Genomic DNA, 22,811 nt, shown 5'->3' with positions numbered 1-22,811 from the left:
AATTCTCTCTACCATGTGGATCTCAGGGATCAGGCGCCTTTACCTGCTGAGCCATCTCACTGGCCACTGGATTTACGGTTGAAAATTACCTCGTGGTTCAGACACTATTTCTGTCGCGGATTGTCACTGTTGATCTTACCTGCCAACTTGATTGAGTGGTGAGGCTTTAGGAGAGAGAGCATGTCTGTGAGGGTGCTTCCAGAGAGGATTAGCTAAGGGGGAGGACCTTCCCTGAACGTGCACGGCAACTCCCAGTAGGCTTGTCGGCTCGGACCCCGCAGGAATAAAGGGGAAGGAGGAAGCCCGCAAACATGTGTCCTCTCTCCTGGCTTCCAGGCCACCAGGATACAAACTCTGCTCCTTACATCCTCCCCATCACGGTGGGTGGAAACCTTTGGAAGGCTGAGCCCAGCAAATCTTCTTCCTTTTACATCATCTCAGTTACCACAGCATGAACTGCCTGACTAACACAGGATGTAATGAAATCTTCTCAGCTGGACTCCTTGCTAGAGAGCTTTCCCCAGGTGAACCTGTCTAACGCAGAGGCCAGGTAAATCCAGGCTCAAAAGCTCGGAGTCTGGCAGGACTCTTGGCCCTGAAACGTCTGCCTGCCAACTAGAAGTGGAGTATTGTGTAGTGGGGACGCATTATGAAGCCCTCTGCTTGGTTGTGGGGTAGCAGGTACATTCTCTTTCTGAGTCATTAGTACCAGCCCCACACCTTAGGGGGTTGCTCTCAGGACCACAATGAAACTAGATATAAAGGTATGTGACACCTAGCTAACATCTGTATGTGTGTGCAGGTGTGCATGCACATGTGTGCACATGGATACTAATTCAGAATATGGTTAAATTAAAACATTAAGGTCCTGGAAATCACCATCTGGTAAATACGAAAATGCATCTTAATGTTTACAAGATGAATAGAATTGAAATACATATTTGGAAATCTATTCTTTAAATTAAAATGCACACTGCTTTATGTATTCCCCAACCTTATGAACATGATCAACTAAAACCATGATAAAGATGAGGCTGGAGAGATAACTTGAAAGGTAAAAGAACGTACTGTTCACCGGGCGGTGGTGGCGCATGCCTTTAATCCCAGCACTCGGGAGGCAGAGGCAGGTGGATCTCTGTGAGTTCAAGGCCAGCCTGGTCTACAGAGCGAGATCCAGACAACTGTATTGTTCTTGCAGAAGATCCAGGTTTGGTTCCCAGCACTCATGTAGTGTAGCTCACACTCACTGGCAACTCCAGTTCCCCAGGGATCCAGTGCCGCTAGTCTCCACAGGCACCCACAGGAACACACACACATAATTAATCTTTAAACAATGGTAGAAGAGATGTGTGTTCTGGCTGCAGTTGTGAAAAAGCTATGCAAATCGTGTGGAATGCTGGGGAGATGGTTTAGTTGGTCAAGGGCTTTCCATGAGCATGAAGACCTGGGTTCAACCCCCAGAATTTACCTAAACAAACACAACGCAGCATCGCATGTCTGATCCCAGCAGTGAGAAGAAGAAGAAGGAAGAAAGGAAGGTCCATAGGGCTTCCTAGCCAGCCAGTCTGACTACACTGGGAAGCTTCAGATTCAGTGAGAGACCTTGTCTCAAAAACAGAAGATGGCCCGAGCAGTGGTGGCCCATGCCTTTAATCCCAGCACTCGGGAGGCAGAGGCAGGAGGATCTCTGTGAGCTTGAGGCCAGCCTGGTCTACAGAGTGAGTTCCAGGACAGCCAGAGCTCTGTGTATAGAGAAACCCTGTCTCGAAAAACAAAATAAAACAGGGAGAGAGAGAGAGAGAGAGAGAGAGAGAGAGAGAGAGAGAGAGAGAGAGAGAGAGAGAATGGAAAATGACAGAATGTCACCTGACATTGAACCCTGCACCTGCACACATGTACACACACAAATTGTCTGGAGACTGTTGGTAAGGTTATAGAGGAGACCACCAAGAACCTGAGAAACATGCATTTACCAGCTGACCTCTATGCAAAATGGAATTTTGTGTTTAACTTTTGACATGGAATGAATGATTCATCTGTGGCTTTAAAAGGAATAATAAAATCTCAATTCATGTGATACATACTATTTACTTGCCATATTATATTGTGGACCATAAAGACAAAGGTTCCAGAAGATTGAACATTTGACAGATGGTACATAGCTAGACTGGCGTCTAACCCCAGGTCACCTGACTGCATTCCACGCTCATTACAGTGTCACTCTGTGAGATGACACATGACAGGTCCTTGCCCCTGAGCTTACAATGCAGTGGAGGAACTGACATGATGGGAACTAGATGCAAAAACAGCTAGCATTTCTTAAGATGTGTTAGCTACTAGCTGTTTATCGAATTTGAATCTGCTACACTACTAGTTAGCCCAGATGCATGCCATTCACTCGTTTTCATGGTGTAGAAAGCAAGACTCAGACTCGAGGACACTCCCAGGGTTAAGCTAGGGATGAGAAAGGCCAAAGTCCCAGCTTGTGTCTCTTAAAGTCTCTTCTACGGGAGCAATCACGAGATCACCCAGGTAGCGTAAGTGAGTGGAGGTGGCGGTGAAGGGTGAGTCTTTAGTGAACCAGAGGTTGCAGCCTCTGTGTCTAAACAGGGCACTGCTACGCAACCGCCACTGACGGTGACAGTGGAGAAAGGGTGCCCATGGGCAGTAGTTCTGATTGTCTTTAGAGAAACACTAAATCTAAATTTGATTGTAAAAAAAAAAAAAAATTGAACTCACAAATGTGATAAAATGTCTAACCTCCTCTTAAAATTTGTCTAAAGACTACGTGTGCTCGGTGCTGTGAGTGCTAAACAGACCTGGCCACTAGACCACAAGTTTGAGACGTAGCTCTTTCTGGTATTTGAGAGTCACAAAGAAAAACTGATGCCATTTCCCCCAGGTGAGCAGCAAGTGGGCTGCTTTAGAGATCGAAGGACTGAAAACTCCTCCTGAAGAGATTTAAGATAGACAGTAGAGGGACCGGAGAGAGCCCAGGCACCGTGTCAGGTAGCTGTCCGGCAGTCCTCAACCACTGGACCTCCATGACCATTATGGTGGGGAGCGTGGCAGCAGGCAGACAGGCGGGCAGGCATGGCGCTGGAGCAGTAGCTGAGAGCTTAACATCTGACTACAATCAGGAGGTGGAGAGGAGACACTGGGAATGCCTTTGGCTCTTGAAACCCCAAAGCCCATCCCCAGTGACACACCTTCCCCAACAAGGCCACACCTCCCAATCCAATCCTTCCCAAATGGTTCCACCAATTGCAGACCAAAGCATTCAAATATATGACCCTATGGGGGCCATTCCTATTCAAGCTACCACACGTGGACACTGGCACACATACACACCTTCAAAAATAAATCATAAGCCAATTCCATTTCTGTACATAAGTAATAAACAGTTTCAAAATATAAATTTAGAAATCAACAATACCTATGACTTTTATGGAACAAGACTATAAAGCTTAACTGAAATATAGCAACCTAAATGAGCAGAATGCTGGACTCTGGGCCTAGATGGGGCATGCTGGTATTGTAAACATGTCCATTCTGGACCTGTGAGATGGCTCAGGACAGCAAGGCGCTTGCTGCCAAGTCTGATGATCTGAGTGTCATCCCCAAACGACAAGGTGGAAGGAGACCCCAGAGTCTAGCAAGTTGTTCTCTGGACTCCATAGGAGCGATGTGACATGCACACCCCCCACCCCACCCTGCCAATTCTCTGCCAAACACATTTTAAAATAATTACAGCCCGAGTCAGGACAGTTTTGTATGGGGGCACATGATGTGTGAGGGTAGGAGGGGTGACAGGTTGCTTTTGAGTGTATTAAACGTGACTGTCTAAGGCCAGGTGTGGACGACTTCGGTACTGGAAAGGTGGAGTTCAGAACCAATCCACCTTGCTGGTGTCTCCCACGCTATATGGTCTATATCTGCATTTTCAGGGATTATTAACAACAGAATTCTTGTATTAGTTTAATGCTAGAAGCAAATTCTAGAATTCTGAGTTTGCCCAAGGCCTGCCATTACTTCAGAACAGACACTTGTGTTTATGTTTACGGTCACCTTGGTGGTGAATTGTAGTGCTTTGCCATGGGCTCATGACATTGGAACACAGACTAATTATGTAAGTACCCAGCTAGGCGCAGGGTGGGTCAGTAAGGCCACAGAAAGGGCTGGCAGCAGCTGTGGTCGCAGTTGGAGAGTGACATGCGCCATGCCATTGTTCCAGAGGATATATCAGATGACATGGGCATTGTTTGGATAAACCCAAAGGAATCTGCCTGGCTGTTGTCAGTACCATATTTGAGTTGTAAATAACGGTTCCGCTTCATAAAAATATGTAGTGATTTGAATTTCATTGGCTTACGGTTCTATGTTTAATTTGAAAATTTAATGAGATTTTTCTGTCACAAGCAATGTACTTTTAGGTGTGTGTGTGTGCATGCATGTGTGTGTGTGCGCGTGCGCGCACCTGTAGGTGCATTTGTGGGGGGTCAGATGTTGACATTGGGACGTCTTCCTCAGCTGCTTTTCTGCTTGTATTTTTCCTCGTTTGAAGATTGTCTGACAGATTCATACATTTAGTTGGATGTTTGCCATCTTCACCCTTCCCTTCCCTCACCCTTCCCTTCCCTCACCGACCCCCTCTTCCCAACAAGTCCCCCTCCTTTTTTTAATGCCTTCTTTTTGTGTGGCCTGCTGACCCACCTTAGCTTTTGAGACAGGGTCTTTTCACTGAACCTGGAGCTCGCCCTTTTGTTTCAGCTGGCTGGTCAGGGAGCTCCGCCTCCAGGTCCACCTGTCCCTGCTCCTGATGCTGGGGTTGTAGACACCGGATGCACCCAGCTTTTTTATGTGGGTGCTAGGGACCCAACCCAGGCCCTCACACTTACACAAAAGCATTTGACTCGCCGAGTTACCTCCCAGTCCCCTGCTTTTAGACTTTTTCTTCCAGATGTTCCAAGACTCAGCCATACTGTGTGTTGCTTTAAGAATTGTTTTGAGCTGGGCAGTGGTGGCACATGACTTTAATCCCATGCCTTGGGAGGCAGAGGCAGGTGAATCTCTGTGAGTTTGAGGCCAACCTGGTCTACAGAGTAAGTTCCAGGACAGGCTCCAAAAGCTACACAGAGAAACCCTGTCTCGGAAAAAACAACAACAACAAAAAAGAATTGTTGAGCCAAGTGTGGTAGCACACGCCTTTAATCCCAGTACTCCAGAGGCAGAGAGGCAGGAGGTTGTCTGTGAGTTTGAGGTCAGCCTGGTCTGCAGAGTGAGTTCCAGGCCAGTCCAGGTTACGTAGAGAGACCCTACCTCACAAACAAACAAAAATAAAAAATAAATTGCTTTGGCTTTAAGTTCATGAAGTAATCATGATTGAGCAGTACTGAACTATACCGTCAAGGTGTGTCCTTGTCCTTGCCTTGGGCTCTTCCTATCTAGATGTGTCAAGACCAGGAAAAGGAGCCGAGAGAGGCACATGGTGAGTTTCTGACATAGGTGGATTTTCAACCCAGGCTCCTGAACCCTAGCAGAGGCCCCTCCTGTTTTCCACATCACTACGGTGTGTTTATCTTTTCCAAATTAAACTCAGTTTTCAAATAGGCATCGACTAGGTGATGTGTCACATGATTCAAATGACCAAAGTATGACAAGAACTCTTGATGTGTGACTCCCACTTCCATTGACCCTGCGTTGTGCACGTGACCTGTGTGTGACTGCCTGCTGATCCCTCTACATGCTGGGCTGGGTGAGCTCCGGAGGGGCCTTCATGTCCAGTGTGGGACACTTACAGTTTTCCCTTTCTCTATCCACCAAGATGTCAGTGGCACACCCCAGCTGGAGTCATGGCGACAAGAAGGATGTCCAGGCATTGCCAAAGGCCCCAAAGAGGGCAAAGTCACCTCCAGTTGAGAAATTGCTGTATGCAAATAGAAGCAAATGTGACCTCTGTTTTCATTTTCAGCCCTTTCTACGTTTGAAAAGCACAGTCTATACACACCTCCTTTTCACAAAATATGTTAATGTATGGAAATAATATGTCAAGATTTATATTTTGCTTTTCTGTGGGTTGGTATCCTGTTCTCTTTGGACTGTGTGCCCCTTCCTCTGTGCGTCAAGGAACAGGTAGGACCTCCCTTCCCATCAGACTTCTCCAACAGTGTGTTATATTAGCCAATTGACTCCCCTAAGTTAGTTATGCTGACTGCTCAGCCCTTCCAGGAGCAGTCATGCCCTGACCCAGTGGTGCATCAGGAGCCAGCACAGACAATGATGGATTACAGACGGGTAGTCAACGTACACAACAAGCCACGGATACCTGACACAGTAATTTAGAGCTTGTTTTTTTTGTTTTGTTTGTTTGTTTTTTCCAAGACAGGGTTTCTTAGGTAGTTTTGGAGCCTGTCCTGGAACTCACAGAGATCCACCTGCCTCTGCCTTCTGAGTGCTGGGATTAAAGGCGTGCACAACCACCACCCGGCTGTTTTTTGTTTTTGTTTTATTTATCTTATATTTTCTATGTTTTGTCTGTATATATGTCTGGTTTCCCAGAGAGCATTGGATCTCCTGGGACTGGAGTTACAGATGGTTGTGAGCTACCATGTGGGTGTTGGGAATCAAACCCAGGTCCTCTGTAATAGCAACAACTTTTTTAAATGATTTATTTATTTTTATTTCATGTGCATTGATGTTTTGCCTGCATATATGTCTGTGTGAGGGTGTTGATCCTCTGGAGGTAGAGTTATAAGCAGTTGTGAGCTGCACGCCCTGTGGGTGCTGGGAATTGCACCCAGGTCCTCTGGAAGATCAGCCAGTACTTTTAATCACTGAACCATCTCTTCAGCCCCTGTAATTTAGATCTTAATGTTCCTTGTAGGTCCCGGTGATAAAGGTATAGTCCTCAGATTGGCTCCGCTGGGGGAATGAATGGTCAAGCTTTGGGGAGGTGGGGCCTGCTGGGAAGTCTTTCAGTCACTGGACTGTGGAAGCCGGCTCCCTCTTCTTCTCTGCTTTCACTCCCATCTATAAGGCAAATGAATGGTTTTCTCCCATGTGTACATCTGTCCTGACGTCCTGCCTCACCACAGCCCCACAGTGTCAGCGTGTTGTCACGATACAGAAAGCTGACTCACCAACACGTCTGATCTGGCTATGTTCACCGGGGCCAGTCATCTGGGACCTGTTTCCCTGCGTGGGGCTCCGGCTTCTCTTTTCTGGTCCCTCGAGACAGCCTCTGCTTCTGGCCCATTGACTAAGCCTCCGGCTCTCAAAGGCTGTATAATTGTTGACCTCTGGGATTCTCCTGGTGCCTGTGGAAATGGTGTCCCTTAGGGTTGTGCGGGTTGCCTGTGTTAACTAGGCATTCCTACCTGAGCCAAAGGTCGGGGTGGGGCCTCCTGCCCCTGTTGGGATTTGTTGGGAAGGACAGTGACCTAATATGACCACAAAGGATAAAGGAGCAAGTCAGGGGTGTCAGAGGAGGACAATGCTTGTTCTGGCCAACAGAGGGCACCAGAGCCATCCTCCCCGATGTCCACACTGTAATTATTTTAATAAGTGGTTCTAAACACACCTTAGTTCACAGCTCCTACCTCGTGTGTTTGTGCTTTTTCTGGAAGATTTGTGACCAAAACACTGAACGCGGGGGACAAATCTCCCTAAGGTGTACTAGTATAAAAAGATGATTGTAGGAAAACCGCCCCCATTTGAAGGAAAGTCAGGCAAGTGTGTGTGTGTGTGTGTGTGTGTGTGTGTCCATGGAGGCCAGAGAGGATGAAAAGTGTCCTGCTTACCACTGTCCCCTTTTTTCCTTTGAGCCTTTAAGTCTCGGTCTCTCACTGAACCCAAAGCCAGCTGGTAGCCAGCACATCCCAGTGAGGCTCCTGTCTCTGTGGCCCTTCGCCAGCCTCAGTGTTGGAGTTACAGGCATGCCACAGCCACAGCTGACTTCTTATGTGGGTGCTCTGGATTTGAACCCAGATCCTTGTGCTTGCAACAGTAAACACTTCCCACTGAGCCATCTCCCTGGTCCCCAGTCTTACCCTTTTGACAAGGCCATTTCCATTTTTTAATCAGCTTTTGTGACCTTGTAGATACAGTGGGAGCCTCCGCCTGAGAGTGTGTGGTGGGCATCAGTCCCCTTCACCCCTGCTATGAGCATTCTGGCTGCCTTGCCTGTTGGAATCACAACAGTGACCTCATGGCACAAACTTTGAAGACAAAACAGAACAGTTGTCTTCTGTGTATTGTTCCTTCACCTTCCTGGAGGACTTAATTACTAGCTTGTAGTAGTTAAGGGGGCCGGGGGTGGGGGGGGTCCTTACAGCTCAGGGGCACTTGGTAGTTTAAAATAAAAGCTTGTGTGTGGAATGGTAAGGTCTGTATGTGGGAAGGATTTGGAAAATACTTTGAGAATTAATGTAAGGACTTACACTTAATGTAAGTGTTCACGAGGGAGCCCAGGATACAAATGTCATTTTAATGGTCAAAGATGATAATAAGCCGAGTGTGATGGTGCACACGCCTGTAACTCCAGCACCCGGAAGGCAGAAGTCAGTCCAAACTGTTTGCTTGCATGAGCCTTGGGGTCCCTTTGGAGGGAGACCTTACCTAAGTATCCCCTTACATTCAACTTCTGTTAATTAAATTAAAGGTGCCCTAGCCAAGTTTGGGCACTTGGGAAGTCAAGACAAGAGAAGCCAGAGTTGAGATCAACCTGGGCTTCATATCAGCATTGTGACTCACACCTTTAGTCCTAACACTATGTAGACCAGGCTGGCCTTGAACTCACAGACCCTCCTGCCTTGTTCTACATAGCCGGTAGTCAACGGCTTCTTGGGGAGTGGAGACCTCTCCTGGCAAGACTTTTCAATATTCTCTCGAGATCCCTCATGCTAACAAGTTGCAAACTTTACTTTAGTGTGTGCTTAGGGTTCATTTAGTGTATGCATAAATCTTCAAGCACATTACATCAGTGAGAATTTTCTAGAAAGTTTGAAATACCTGGTGCAGCTAAACTTCTGATATCAGCATAGTGTGACAACAGAGTCAACCCATGCTGGGTTAGCCTTGGGTTTCAGCTGTGTTCCTGTCTCAGGCTTCAACACACAGCATAGCGAAGGGCTTAGCTTCAGAGTGGAGAGAGAAAATGGTGTTTGGGTCTTAGTCCTTCTTCCCCCTAACTGATACATTTCTGAAACTCCTGGTTTGATTAGATTTCCGTAGCAGCACACCTTTATTTAGCTGTTTTCTCACCCCCAGCCTCAGTTTTGGTTGGGTTTTTTTTTGTTTTGTTTTGTTTTGGTTTGGTTTTTTGGTTGGTTGGTTGTGGTTTTTTGTTTTTGTTTTTTGGTGTTTTTTTGCCTTGCAATGCTGGCGCTAACTTGGGGTTTTGCACCTGTGAGATAAGTCTTTTGATCACTGAGCTGTGCCCCCACATTGCCCATTTTCACTTTGAAAATCTAATCAACCTTTGAGAAAAATGAGAATTACAATACACACCTTTTATGTGTAATTGTTTTGTTTGAGACAGAGGATCCCTGTGTAGCCCAGGCTGGCTTGGACCTTGCTATGATGGGGTAGGCCTGGTCTCCTTCCTCTGACTCCTGATTACTAGGATCCTCCACCATGCCGGGCCTTCTTTTACAATTACCAGTTAATCTATTCTTTATCCTTTTCGGTGAATAATGGGTTATTCTGAAATTTTACAGATCTTTATTACACTCGTGTGTGTGTGTGTGTGTGTGTGTGTGTGTGTGTGTGTGTGTGTGTTCATGTGTGTGCAGCCTAGGCATGGCTGTGGAAGTCGGTGAACAACATGAGGAAGTCAGTTCTCTCCTACCATCTCAATCCCGAGGGTCACACTCAGGTCACCAGGTTTAGCCACAAGCACCTCCGCCCACTGAGCCCTCTCACCAGCCCTTGTTTCATTTTTTTGCTCCCAAGCATTGAGAGTTGCAGGCATGTGACACGTCTTCCCTAAGTAGATCAGGATGCGTCTCCCCAGAACAACGATGCTCAGGTAAGCAATTGCAATGCCCTCAGCGCACTGAAGGAATTAGCATCAATTCAGGCACCCACAGTGCAGCTCAGATTGCCCCGTACCTTTTTCTTTTCTTTTTAAACCTTTTTTTCTGAGGATCCACTGGATCAGCTCTATCACTTACAGGCAAAGGACTTCTCCAGTTAGAGATAATTCAAGGTATTTTAAGAGTCTAGGTCACTTGTCTTCTATTGTCTTCTAGAATTTTCCATAACTCGGTTTATCTGTGGAGAGGCTTATGTTATCAATCTGAGCAAAAATATAATACGTCCCACACTGTGTGTCTGGTGGGGTCACATTATATGGCATGTGATAAAGATTGTCCCAAACTGGTATTGCAAACTCTGTCACTTAGAGTATCTGCCGGGTCTTATGACAAGGATTTGTGAAAGTTCATAGGCTTCTACGAGATCACATGAATGGTGTGTGTGTGTGTGTGTGTGTGTGTGTGTGTGTGTGTGTGTCTGTGTCTGTGTCTGTGTCTGTGTCTGTGTTTAGATGCATGTATATGTGAGTGCATATGGAAGCCAGAGGACAGCCACATGCTGTGACTCTGGAGCCATTAACCTTCCTTTTTCAAAACAGGGTCTCCTGTGGCTCAAACTTGTCAGGTAGGCTAGGCTGGGTAGCGGCGGAGCACCACGTCTCTCCACCACCCAGTGTTGAGATTACAGCGAACCCCACACATCCCACATTCTTACGTGGGTGCTGGGTCTTTGTGCTTTTGAGGCGAGCGCTCTACCTGCCGAGCTCTGTCCACTGTTCCCATGAGGGACTTTTTCTTTACAATTCCCCCACGGACTGTGCATCCCACTGTCCTAGAAGCATCCTTCTGGGCTTCCTGTTGCTGTCACGGTGGAGGAAGGCTTGGGGAGAAGGGAAGCATGAAGAAATGTGTCAGGTCTCACCTTTGCAGACCGGTCACCGTTGCGTCTTCACACATTTGCACGAAATGAATGACGGGAGTGGCCTGTGTTTTCTGCATGGTTGTCCTGTCTATACGAACAAAGGAAGCCGGTTTGCTTCTGTCTGTCCACACCAGAGCCTCCAAAGCAAATATTAGCCTGGAGTCAGTTGCTGAAGGGCTGCGTGGGGTGATGAGGGTGCCTGGTGTTTGTCCCAGTGGCACACATGGCCGAAGAGGAAGGATTCCTCTGGCTTGGTTACGGCTGGGCTTTGTGCTGCAGTTAACAGCCCAGGACGGGAATGGGCGTCAGCGGCTCACTAGACAAAGTCTGCAGAACAGTAGAGAACACTCAGCCGCTCACACCATTGACTCAAGGAGACAGATTGAAACTTGGTAAATAATAGGCTTCAAGGAAGCTTGTGAGAAAGAAAAAGTCATTCTGCTTGCATACGAAAACTGAAGTGAATCATGTTTAATCTTTCCCCACAAGGCAAAGAATCAACGCACTGGTTTTGAACTAGTGGGTAGGAACCATCACCCTAGGAGGATAAATGCTGACACTCTAAACCCCCCTGACTGATAGAAGTAGAGGAGGGTGGTATTTCATAATCTCAGATGTTAGTTATTTATAACATATTAAATGTTTCCACAAAGCTGTCTTTGGAAGGAAGCTTTGTGTAGCACAATTTTTTATTTTGTTTCTATCTATCTATCTATCTATCTATCTATCTATCTATCTATCTATCTATCATCTATCATCTTTCTATCTATCTGAGACAGAGTCTCTCTGTGTAGCCTTGGCTGGCTTGGAACTCATACAAATGTGACTGCTGCCACCTCCCGAGTGCAGGGATTAAAGGCATGCACCACCACCACGTTTTGTTTATTTTATGTATATGTGTGAGTACAGGCATTGTGTGCTAGAAGAGGGTATTGGTCCCTGGAACTGGAGTTAGAGACAGTTGTGAAGAGTCCAAAGTGTGTATGGGGAACTGTCTTAATTAGGGTTCTATTGCTGTGAAGAGACACCGTGACCACAGCAACTCCTATAAAGGAGAACATTTTTGCTTGCTTAGTGGTGCGTCTCCTCGGCTAGCTTTCTTCACTGTACAGCTCAGGGTGCAGACTATGAAATACCGTCCACTACAGGGCGGCTCTTCCTGGACCTCAACAATGAAGACAGTCCCCCACAGACATACCCACAGGCCAACCTGATCTAGAAATTTCCTCATTAAGACTCTTTTTTTTCTTCCTGCCGGGCGGTGGTGGCACACACCTTTAATCCCAGCTCTTGGGAGGCAGAGGCAGGCGTAGCTCTGTGAGTTCATGGCCAACTTGGTCTACACAGAGTGAGTTCCAGGACAGCCAGGACTGTTACATAGAGAAACCCTGTCTCAAAAAAACCAAAAGGAAAAAAAATAAAAATGACTCTTTTCCTGGGTTGGAGAGATGTCTCAATGTTTAAGAGCACTGGCTGCTCTTTCTGAGGACCTGGGTTCAATTCCCAGCACCCACATGGCAGCTTACAACCCTCTGTAACTCCAGTTCCAGGTGTTCTGACATGCTCACATAGATATACATGCAGGCAGTGCATCAATGCACATAAAATTTAAAAAAATAATAAATATTTTTAAAAAAAAAACAAGACTTCCCAGGTGATTGTAGATTGTGTCAAGTTGATACTTTAATCCAACAGGCAGACACCACTTTCTCCACAGGTCATTTTCCTGCAGCTCTAGGGAGGAACCACATGGCTGCCCAGCCTCCCAGCTGCAGACATTGCTTCCTCCTGGGAGCCCCAGCCTGACTCTGGAGCATCCTTACCGTTAGCTGTTGGCAAGCTTCTCTGGCTGGTGCCAGGTCCATCTCTGAACCGGGACACACTTGCCCTGTTTTTATGGTAACATGGCTTTAAAAAAATTGTAGGTGGGGCAGGGATTGCAAACATAGCAATGTGTGCCTGCAATCTGCAGTTGCAAAGTTGAGCCAAGAGGATAAAGGATTTCAAGACCAGCCTGGGCTACATAACCCTGTCTAGAAGAAAAGGACAAACAGCAAAGAAAGTTCTTTGGCAGTATCTCACAGCCTGCAAGTTAACGATGGCTTTTATGGGACTGGGGTGCAGCCCAGGTGGGAGAATGCTTGCTTGGCATGCACAAAGTCCTTGACTCGATTACCCAGCATTGTCCAAACCAGATGTGGGGTGCATACCTGTTATCCCAGCACCTGGAAGGCAGAGGGAGAGATATTGAGGAGGTTCCCATAGTTATAATTACTTTTTGTTGTTGTTGTTTGTTGTTATTTTGAGAGAGGGTCTCACGTAGCCCAGACTGCCCTGAAGCTTTCTGAGGAGGTGAAGATGACCTCTGATTTCGGTCCTCCTGCCTCCACCTCCTGAGTACAGGAATTACAGGCTGCTGCTCCCGTTCCTGGTGCTGGGGAACTGAACCCAGGGCTTCATGTGTACCAGGCAATCCCTCTGCCGACTGGCCTGCTCACCTTCTGTTTGTCCTTTGTTTTTTTTTTTTTTTTTGTAATTTATTTAATTTTCTGTGTAGAAATGTTTTGCTTTTGTATACATGTCTGTTTGTGCTCCACATGCGTGTCTGATGCCCTCAGAGGTCAGAGGAGGATGTCAGAGCCCCTGGAATGGAGTTACGGATAGTTGGGAACCTCAATGTGGCTGCTAGGAGTTGAACCCGAGTTCTCTGGAAGAGCAGCCAGTGCTCTTAACCACTGACTGGGCCATCTCTCCAGCCCTTTTCTTTTTACTTTTTAATTTGAGACAGTCTCTTAACTGGATCAAGCTGGCCTGATCTCCTGTTTCCACCTCGTGAGTAACTGGGATTGCAGACCAACACTACCAGACCCAGCTAGGCCTGTTTACTCTTTTAACAATCAAGATTATGATAAAGAAATGTAAACGGGGCTTATCTAGGAATAAGTTGATGGGTAAACAGTGTGGCTCAGCCATTTAGTGGACTGCTGCTGCAGAGCAATGTACATGACCGAGCCTCCACCCATACCGCCCGAGGTCAGAAGAGCCAGGCCCAGAGCACACATACTAAGTCAGGACTGGCCCCTGGGCTCCTCGGGACCCCTACTGAGACCCACGCAGGCCTGCTGACAAGCCCCCCAGCATGCATGGTGTCTACAGCCTGCAAGTTAACAATGGCTTTTATGAGACTGGGGGTGTAGCCCAGGTGGGAGAATGCTTGCTCAGCATGCAGGAAGTCCTGGACTCCGTTACCCAGCATTGTACAAACCAGATGTGGGGTGCACACCTGTAATCCCACCGAGCACCTGGAAGGCAGAGGGAGAGAATCAGAGTTCACAGTCACCTTTAGCAAAATAGTGAGCTGAAGGCCAGCCTGGAATATGTGTGTATGTCTGTCTGTCTGCCTCTCTCTCTCTCTCTCTCACACACACACACACACACACACACACCAATTATCTCTCACTTTTTCTTTTTAAATGAGTGAGATCTATTTTAAGAAACTCTACTTTCCTTGATAAAACCTGGTAGCCTCTGGGAAATTGCAAAAGAAAAATGCCTGGCCTCTAACATCATTTAACTCAGTCTCTCTCTGAGTTCACATTGCTTGCTCCGTCCACTGACTCAGCAGATTTTACGCCCTTGGTCTTTTTCAAATGCCCTGCGCGTCTGTGTGTGGCCCCAGCCTTGGCAGGTGGCAGCTTTCTCAGAGCTTGGAAGGCGGTCAGAGGATGCAGGGGTTAGACCTTCAGAGCCGCTGACTGTTGTCAAGCACTGGACTACCAGACGAGGAGCTGAGAAAACTCAATAGGAAGGAAGTCCCCTCAGCAGGCTGAAGCAAGGGCATCGCCGAGAGTTTGAGGCTATATAGTGAGACTGTCCAAGTAAATCAATAAGAGCAGTCACATGTGGTGGAACCTAATCCAAAATAAATCCTCCCCCCTTTTTTTCAGTTGTGTGTGTGTGTGTGTGTGTGTGTGTGTGTGTGTGTGTGTGTGTGTTCGCTCCATGACACACCTGTGGGTATCCGGACAACCTCAAGTATCAGTCCTTGCCTGCCCCCTTGCCCATGACAGGGTCTCCCTGTTCACACTCCGTGTGCCCGGCCTGCGCTTCAGAAGACTCCCGTCTTGGCCTCCCGTCTTTTACAGGGGTTCTGGGGATCTGAACTCAGTTCACCAGGCTTGCACAGGGAGCACTTTACCAGAGGAGCTGTCTCCTCAGACCTTACGTTGTTTCTTGTCAGCTGATTGGTCACAGCAACATAAAATACTGTCCTGAGGATCTGCTCGTCGCTCGGTGTAAATGACCCCAGGGGGACCCTGGATACAGACCAGAGGGCTTAGTGGTCTTAGCCGTGCTTGGGGCCACTTTGCAGTAGCTGGAGACAGGAACCTGGTCAGCAGCAGGACACCAGGAGAGGCAGACGCTGGCCTATCAAAGGGAATGCCGCGGAGCAGTCAGAGGGAGGACAGGGTTCTTTCTGACTTTTCTTAGAGAAGGTCCCGACCTTGGACTAGTGAGATGGCTCAGCAGGGAAAGCCGCTGCTCCTGAGCTGACAGCATCCTGCCCCTCAGCCCCTCTCCTCCTTCCCCTCGCGCTCTCGGAGGAGGTCACTCTGCTTTCCCACTGGAACCCTGTAGTCTCTCCACGTCCTCCATTCCTAGCTCTCCCTAGCGCTGAGTGTGTTCTTCAATGAAAGTCAAGTGACTTCGTCCTGTGAATTTGTAGCTAACGATTTTATCTCTAGCTTCCCAGTTCCATGTTATATTTAAAAGGCTAATGAGGTTTTTTTTTTAAAAAAAAAAAAAAAGGCAGTGCACTAGATCGTTTTGCCGACTGGTGCTGCCGTGAAGGGGCCTGTCGGAGCTGTCAACGCCGCTCTTAGTTGTTGTCCGCCGATGCCCGGAGACTTAGCATAAAAAGCACCGAGCGGTTATGACCAGTAAAAATTAACCTTGAAAGCCAAGTCCTTGCGGGGCTCGTAGGGAAGGGAGCACCACAAGTGCCTGTATCCTCTAAGATGGAGACCAGCACTGGGGGTGGAGCCTGGAGGATCCTGGAAGCTTGCTGGCTTCGGATTCAGTGAGAGACCCTATCTCAAAGGATTAAGTTGGAGAGTGGTAGAGGGAGACACACAACGTCCTCCTGGCCTCTACACTGTGTGCACATAGGTGTACACACAATGAATCAAATATCAATGCATGCCACACCATGGCTAAACCTTGGTGACAAAGATCCAAACACAAAAGGTCCCACATTGCATGGTTCCTTTTATATGAAATATTGTAATTACACAGTATTGGTTAGCAGTCACGTGTTGATTGAGATCACTGAAAAGCCGGCCCAGAAAGTGGTGTTGCCCCGCCGATGCCACCCTGTTTCAGATTCAAGCATGTTTGTCTTAAAATCTCCTCTGAAGTCTGGAGATGACCTTCCCCCAACTCTGTAACAGGGAGAGAAGAACAGCCAAACAGCCCAAGCGTTAAAAACGTCATGTCCTTGAGAACAGGTGGGAAGGAAGCCATTTCCAGCAGACTGTTTATCCCATGATATAAACGTGCCCGATTCTATGATATAAAATAGAAGCCGGAAGTTCAGCCATGGGAAGCTCAGCTGGGAACTCCAGCTGATGCCTCAGCTCCCCCAGTCGGTCTCTTGGGTACTGTGAGCCCCTAATTTAATGATGCCAGCTCTCTCTCCTGCTGTCTGCTCTTTTACTTGAAGCCTAGCACAAAGGAACACTGCTGTGCCCAGGCTTCTTCTTTTTTTTTAATAATTTATTTATTTTTATTTTATGTGCATTGGTGTTTTGCCTACATGTATGTCTGTATGAGGGTGTCAGATCTTGGAGTTACAGACAGTTGTAAGCTGTGGGTGTGTGCCATATGGGTGCTGGGAACTGAACCTTGGTCCTCTGCAAGATCAGTAAGTGCTCTTAACCACTGAGCCATCTCTCCAGCCCCCAGCTGCCTCTCTTAAAGGTGTTTTGTCAGTCCATTTCTGATGGATGTTCATAAGCCCCTGATTTGATAATGTTACCTTTCTGTCTGCTTGTCTTTCTGTCAGTCTGTCCATTATCCATCCATCATCAATATTTATTCTTTTATTTTAAATTGCTATATACATAATCAGTTCAATCATTCAAAACCCAAAATACGCCTAGCACAGATCGTTCTCTGGATATAGCACAGCACAAATAAGCTAACATAGACAGCAGGTCATCGGTGACCCAGAGCTGAGGAGGGTCGAGGTAGGAGACTATTAGAAGCAGCTGTTCATGGAGAAGGGTTTCGTTTTCACTTTTAACTTCCTTGTGTGTGTGTGGGAGGGGTGTGGTGTGATGTGGGTGGGGGGGTGTGGCGCACCACTGTGGGAGTCTGCAGGTCGGAAGACAACGTTGTGGAGTGTCTTCTCTGCTTTGCACCCACTTGGGTTCCAAGAATTGACTTGGGTTGTCAGGCTCACACAGCAAGCGCCTTATTGCCACTGAGCCAGCTGTGGCCGGTGTCTACAGAAGAATGACGCCGTCCTACAGCTGGTTATCACGGCAGCCACACAACTCCATGAGTACACTAAAACCCATTAGCTCCACACCCTTAATGGCTGCATTTGTGACACGGGATTATATCTCCATAAAGCTGTCATTTGGAAGATCTTAGCTAGCGACAGTAGGCAGTGGGGTACACCTATGGCCCTTATCATTCAGAAAACTGACACAGGATTGTGTAGATGTATCCAACCTTCCCATCAAACAATAAACACAGAACCAATGCAAAGAAGAAAGCCAAGAGGTCAGAGCCAAGAGCCAAAACCTTACCCTTCCTCCTGCAGTGGTCCTACCTCTCCGAACCAGAGCTACCCCTCTGTTAAAGTCTTTATATAGAGTTCCTGTCCTGCCTTCTCATTGGTTGTAAACCCAACCACATGACCGCCTCCTCACAGCCTGTCTGTATAGGCCTCCAGGTTTTCCATGATTGGTATTAAGATTAAAGGCATGTGTATCCAATAATGGCTGTATCCCTGAACACACAGAGACTTACCCAGCTCTGCCTACTAAGTGCTGGAATTACAAGCGTACGCTACCACTGCCCTGCTTTCCTATGGCTTGCTAATAGCTCTGACCCCCGGGCAACTTTATTTATTAACATACAAATAACATTTTAATACAAATAAAATATCACCATAGGATTGCTTCAGCCTAGGAGTTCAAAGCCAGCCTCAGCGAAGTAACAAAATATCTCACCCCAAAGAAACAGGGAGTCAAGGAGAAAGGGAGGAAGGGACAGGAAGAAAAGGGAGGAAATGGGTGGGTAGAAACTTTTGGTTTTTGGGGGGTTTGGGTTTTTTTGTTTGTTTGTTTGTTTGTTTGTTTTGGTTTTTTGTTTGGTTGGTTGGTTTGGTTTTTTTTTTTTTTTTTTTTTTTTCCGAGACAGGGTTTCTCTGTGTAGTTTTGGTGCTTGCTTGGATCTCACTCGGTAGACCAGGCTGGCCTCAAACTCAGAGATCAGCCTGGCCCTGCCTCCCGAGTGCTGAGATTAAAGGCTTGTGCCACCACCGCCCGGCAGAAAAGCTTTTATAAAGGGATTTAATTTTCTTTTTCTTTACCTATATGAGTGTTTTGCCTGAAGGTATGTCTGTACACCGTGTGTGTGTGTGTGTGTGTGTGTGTGTGTGTGTGTGTGTGTGTGTGTGTGTTGTTGCCCCTGGAGGCCAGAAGAGGGCATCAGATCCCTCAAAATTAGAATTACAGATGGTTGTTAGCTACCACATAGGTGCTGAGACTCATGCCTACGTCCGTCCTTGTAACAGCAAGAACTCCTAACAGCTGAGCCATTTCTCCAACCCCAAGGAGAGCTTTTAGGTAGGATTTGAGTTACAGATGATGCCTCAAAGTATGTCCATGTCTTCATTGGCATGGACTTTTATTTTTATTCCCAGTGGCTACACCTGAACAATGTCTCTCTGATCCCTGCCATGGACTGATAGTGACTACCTCTGACCCTGTGATCCAGTCCCTCATCTGGGGTGACAGCTGTTCTGTGGTGGATGATATAGCTGCCCCACCCCACCCCTTGTTTGACACGTACTGTAAAGCATTTGTGTACTTCTTGGTCCGATGCCAAGGGCTCTCCTCCCCTGACGTTTTCCCACGTGGGTGATTGCTTTGCTCTTCACAACCGGTGCTGGTTATCAGCCAATGACAGGCCCTTCTATTGACGTGACTCAACAAAGCAGCGATTAAAAATAACACCCAAGTTGAGGTTATTTCATGCTGCTGAAACAGCTGGACCAGTACAGTTCCCAGGGAAACCTGAGGTCCTGTTCAAACAACCTCAGGACCAGCTTGTGCTGAATAGAGAAGACTATGTGGGAAAAGAGTCAAGAACACACAACTGCAGAGAGAGTGAGTGTGTGTGAATGTGTGTGTGTGTGTGAGTGTGCGTGTCTGCACATGCATGCATGTGTGGATGTGGGGTGTATACATGTGTCTGGGGTTGATACCATCCGTGGAAATAACTCCTTAGAGCCTTGTGTATGGGAAGGAGGGGAGCCCAGAGGCATGTTCTGCTAAGAAGCAATGTTCCCTGTAGCAGGTCTTTTTTGGACTGCCAGCTTCCGAATGACACAGAGACTTCTTATTAACTGTGAAAGCTCGGCCTTAGCTTAGGCTTGTTCCCAACTAGCTCTTAAAACACGTTTATATTAATCTACGTTCTGCGAGGCTCGTCGCCTCTCCTCAATACCGAACGTCCAGCTTCCTCTGAGTCTCCGTGGCGAATCTCCCGCCTCAGATTCTTCCCCAGAGTTCCTATCTCTGCCTGGAAGTCCTGCCATCCTCTCCTGCATTAAACCAATCAGAAGGTGCCTCAGGCAGATGGGGTAAAACAGAGACACATCTTTACATAGTGTGATCAAATATCCCCAAACAGTTCCCTCCCTGGTGAGAGTTCCCATCACATCATCCCAAATCCCATTTGACATGAAGGGAAGCCTGGTCCGCTGCCTGTTTGGGGAAATTTTGCTCAAACATAGCCACACCGACTGCTTTCCACGTGGGCTAATTTCAAGTCTTAGTGGAGAGAGGAGTTCACACACCACTGTGTGTCCTGTTCACTGTGGTCCTGTCTGAGGAAGGACGCACTGACACCAGTGCTGCTGTGGGGTGGCTTGTGTGTCCCTTTGCCGATGTGTTGAAGGCCAGGCCCCATGGTGGAGCTGGGGAAGCTGGGGAAGTGGATGGGGCCTGCTGCGAGGATCTCAGGCCATTACAAGCATTCTTTCTTTTCTTTTTCATTACACTTTTTATTTGTTTGTTTATTGTGTGTGTGTCTGCATGTGTATGTGTGTGGGCACACGTGTGGAGGTCAGAGGACAGAGTCAGATTCCTCCTTCCACCCTGAGAGCCTGAGTCCCATTCCCAGAACCACATGGTAGGAGAGAACTGACTCCCATAAGTTGTAGTCTGATCTACACACACACACACACACACACACACACACACACACACACACACACACGAACACACACTAAATAAATAAGCAGATGTCTTTTAAAAGTTAAGAAAGGATGGAAATACCAAGGGAGACCAAGGGAAGAAATATTTTAACTAGTTTCACTTGTGCAGACTCTAGGCCTCAACGGCAACCTCTGGCCATAAAAATGTTACTGTCCTTGCGACTCAGGGTATCTTCCATAAAAGGCTTCCGCAACCCATTTTCAGGAAGAAAAGGCAGAGTTAAGGTGGCCTTTCTTGCATCTGCTACTCTTCAAGAGCTGCTTTAAACTCAGAATAATCTGTATGCCAAAGTTGGGGGTTGCGCATCCTGCCTGCCGCTGTGAACTGTCCACATATTTAGCTAATTTAGCAGCAGGGTCTTCTCCCAGCCTTTGTGGGGACGATGATCTGTGACCATCCTGGTGGATCATTACAGGCCTGTTTAAACTGTGAAACAGACCAAAGAGTACCTTGGAATTCCAGAGCCACGGGAAAGAAATAAAAAATTCTAAATGATAGATGCATTGTTACTGGTTGGCTTTGAAATCCCCCACAATCCTCTGTTCTTCAGACAAAAGCCACCTCACTTGTTCCTAGACTAGAAGAGGGGACTTTTTTTTTTTTTTAAGCACTTATTGGAAGGCAAATGTCACAGCAGATATCTAAATTAACAAGGCTGTTTCTGCACGCTGGCTTTTGAGGGCTTTTCATCTGAACTTTCACAGCCCTCCTGGTGACTCATTGTCTCACTAGTCTGAGAAAGAGGCCAGAAGCTGCCCGGGTTAAAACAGTTGTTTGAAGTTTATTTTTTATATCCCTATGAGCTATCATCTCCCCTGTAATGTTTCTGGTTTGACTTTTTTCTTTTCCTTCTTTCTTTTTCTTTTTCTTTTTTTTAGGCAGGGTCTCACGATCTATGGGTTTGATTTTCACTACGGAGGTACTTAATCATTTCTCCACATTAGTACTTAACTTCTTCCCTAGCTCAGCTCTGAATCTCTGAGTCAAACTGATGCACTTCCATCTTCTAGCAGAGGGATTCCTTCTTGTCGCTGAGGCAGTCCCGAGGAGTCAGTGGCTGGCTGGAATGCCAGGTTGAGCTTTTGAGGCCCACTGTCTTTGTTACTCTTTTTTTTTTTTAAAGATTTATTTATTATGTATACAGTGTTCTGCCTGCCTGTGTGCCTGCGTGCCAGAAGACGGCACCAGATCTCATAACAGATGGTTGTGAGCCACCATGTGGTTGCTAGGAATTGAACTCAGGACCTTTGGAAAAGCAGGCTAAGCCATCTCTCCAGCCCCTTTTAAATGTGTGTGTAGCCCAGGCTGGCCTCAAACTCGTGATCCTCCTGCCTCAGTTTCCTTCAGCAAATCCTATCATCATGGGCCACCACAACCAGCTAGAGTTACTCTTGCTTTGATGAAACACCATGACCAAAAGCAACTTGGGGAGGAAGGGATTTTGGTTGGTTTGGTTTGGTTTTGTTTTGGCTTACATATCCTGAATCACAGTCCACTGAGGGAAGTCAAGTCAGGAACTCAAACAGGGCAGGAACCTGGAGGCAGGAGCTGATGCCGAGGCCATGGAGGGGTGCTGCTTACTGGCTTGCTCCTCATGGCTTGCTCAGCCTGATTTCTTCTCAAATGAGGCTCCCTCCTCTGAGACGGCTCCAGCTTGTGTCAAGTTGACATAAAACAAACCAGCACACCCACCAAGCAATGGGTGTGGACCTTCCCCTTGTAGTCAAGGCAGTCAGTGATTTCAGTCAGCATGGGTTACCCAGCGAGACTGTGACATGGCCAGCTCAGAGTGACTGACTGACTGGCTTGGAACCACCTCAGTCAGTGATTTCAGTCAGCATGGGTTACCCAGCGAGACTGTGACATGGCCAGCTCAGAGTGACTGACTGACTGGCTTGGAACCACCTCAGCATCGCAGGCCAGCACAGCCGGGTATGGTGTGGAAGCCAAGCTGGCAGGGCCCGTCCTCTGGCCCCCGAGACTATGCCACATGGAAACACATCCTTCCAGGGACCACCTCTGTTTGATTCCATGAGTGAATGCTCCTCCCCAGACAGACAATGCCAAGGAGTGGTTTGGGGGTTTTTTGTTGTTGCTTTTGTTTTGTTTGGTTGCGCTTTTTTTGGGGGGATTTTTTTTTATTTGTTTGTTTTGTTTTTGTTTGGTTGGTGTTTTGGTTGTTTGTTTTTGAGACAAGATCTGACTATGTACACCTGGGTGGCCTGGAATTCATTGCATAGATCGAGCTAGCCTCAAACTCACAGTTCTGTCTGCCTTTGTCTCCTGAGAACTGGGATAAAAAGGTGTACACCACTCTGCCCAGCTTGCCAAGGAGAGATT

General features: G+C 47.2%; 2 protein-coding genes across 4 annotated transcripts in view; one reads left to right on the top strand and one right to left on the bottom strand.

Annotated features, from left to right (window-relative positions):
- Positions 1 to 22,811, bottom strand: part of Cmtm6 (CKLF like MARVEL transmembrane domain containing 6) — a 173,912-nt gene that overhangs the window by 68,596 nt on the left and 82,505 nt on the right. The window contains exon 4 of one of the 3 annotated variants that reach the window (XM_052723382.1): positions 9,311 to 16,397. The exons of the other annotated variants lie outside the window; for them this stretch is intronic. Coding sequence (XP_052579342.1) covers positions 16,356 to 16,397 — 42 coding nt within the window. The 3' untranslated portion in view covers positions 9,311 to 16,355. Of the gene's footprint in view, positions 1 to 9,310; positions 16,398 to 22,811 lie in introns of those variants that run through there. 3 annotated transcript variants of the gene reach the window in all.
- The window catches only part of Cmtm8 (CKLF like MARVEL transmembrane domain containing 8), a 61,114-nt gene that overhangs the window by 22,195 nt on the left and 16,108 nt on the right, over positions 1 to 22,811 (top strand). The gene's annotated exons all lie outside the window — the stretch shown is intronic.

Source organism: Peromyscus californicus, unplaced genomic scaffold, assembly GCF_007827085.1.
Source record: "Peromyscus californicus insignis strain IS unplaced genomic scaffold, ASM782708v3 Scaffold_11__1_contigs__length_118956290, whole genome shotgun sequence".
In the NCBI taxonomy this organism is placed as follows: Eukaryota; Metazoa; Chordata; class Mammalia; order Rodentia; family Cricetidae; genus Peromyscus; species Peromyscus californicus.
This window is presented reverse-complemented; position numbering and strand designations above follow the sequence as displayed.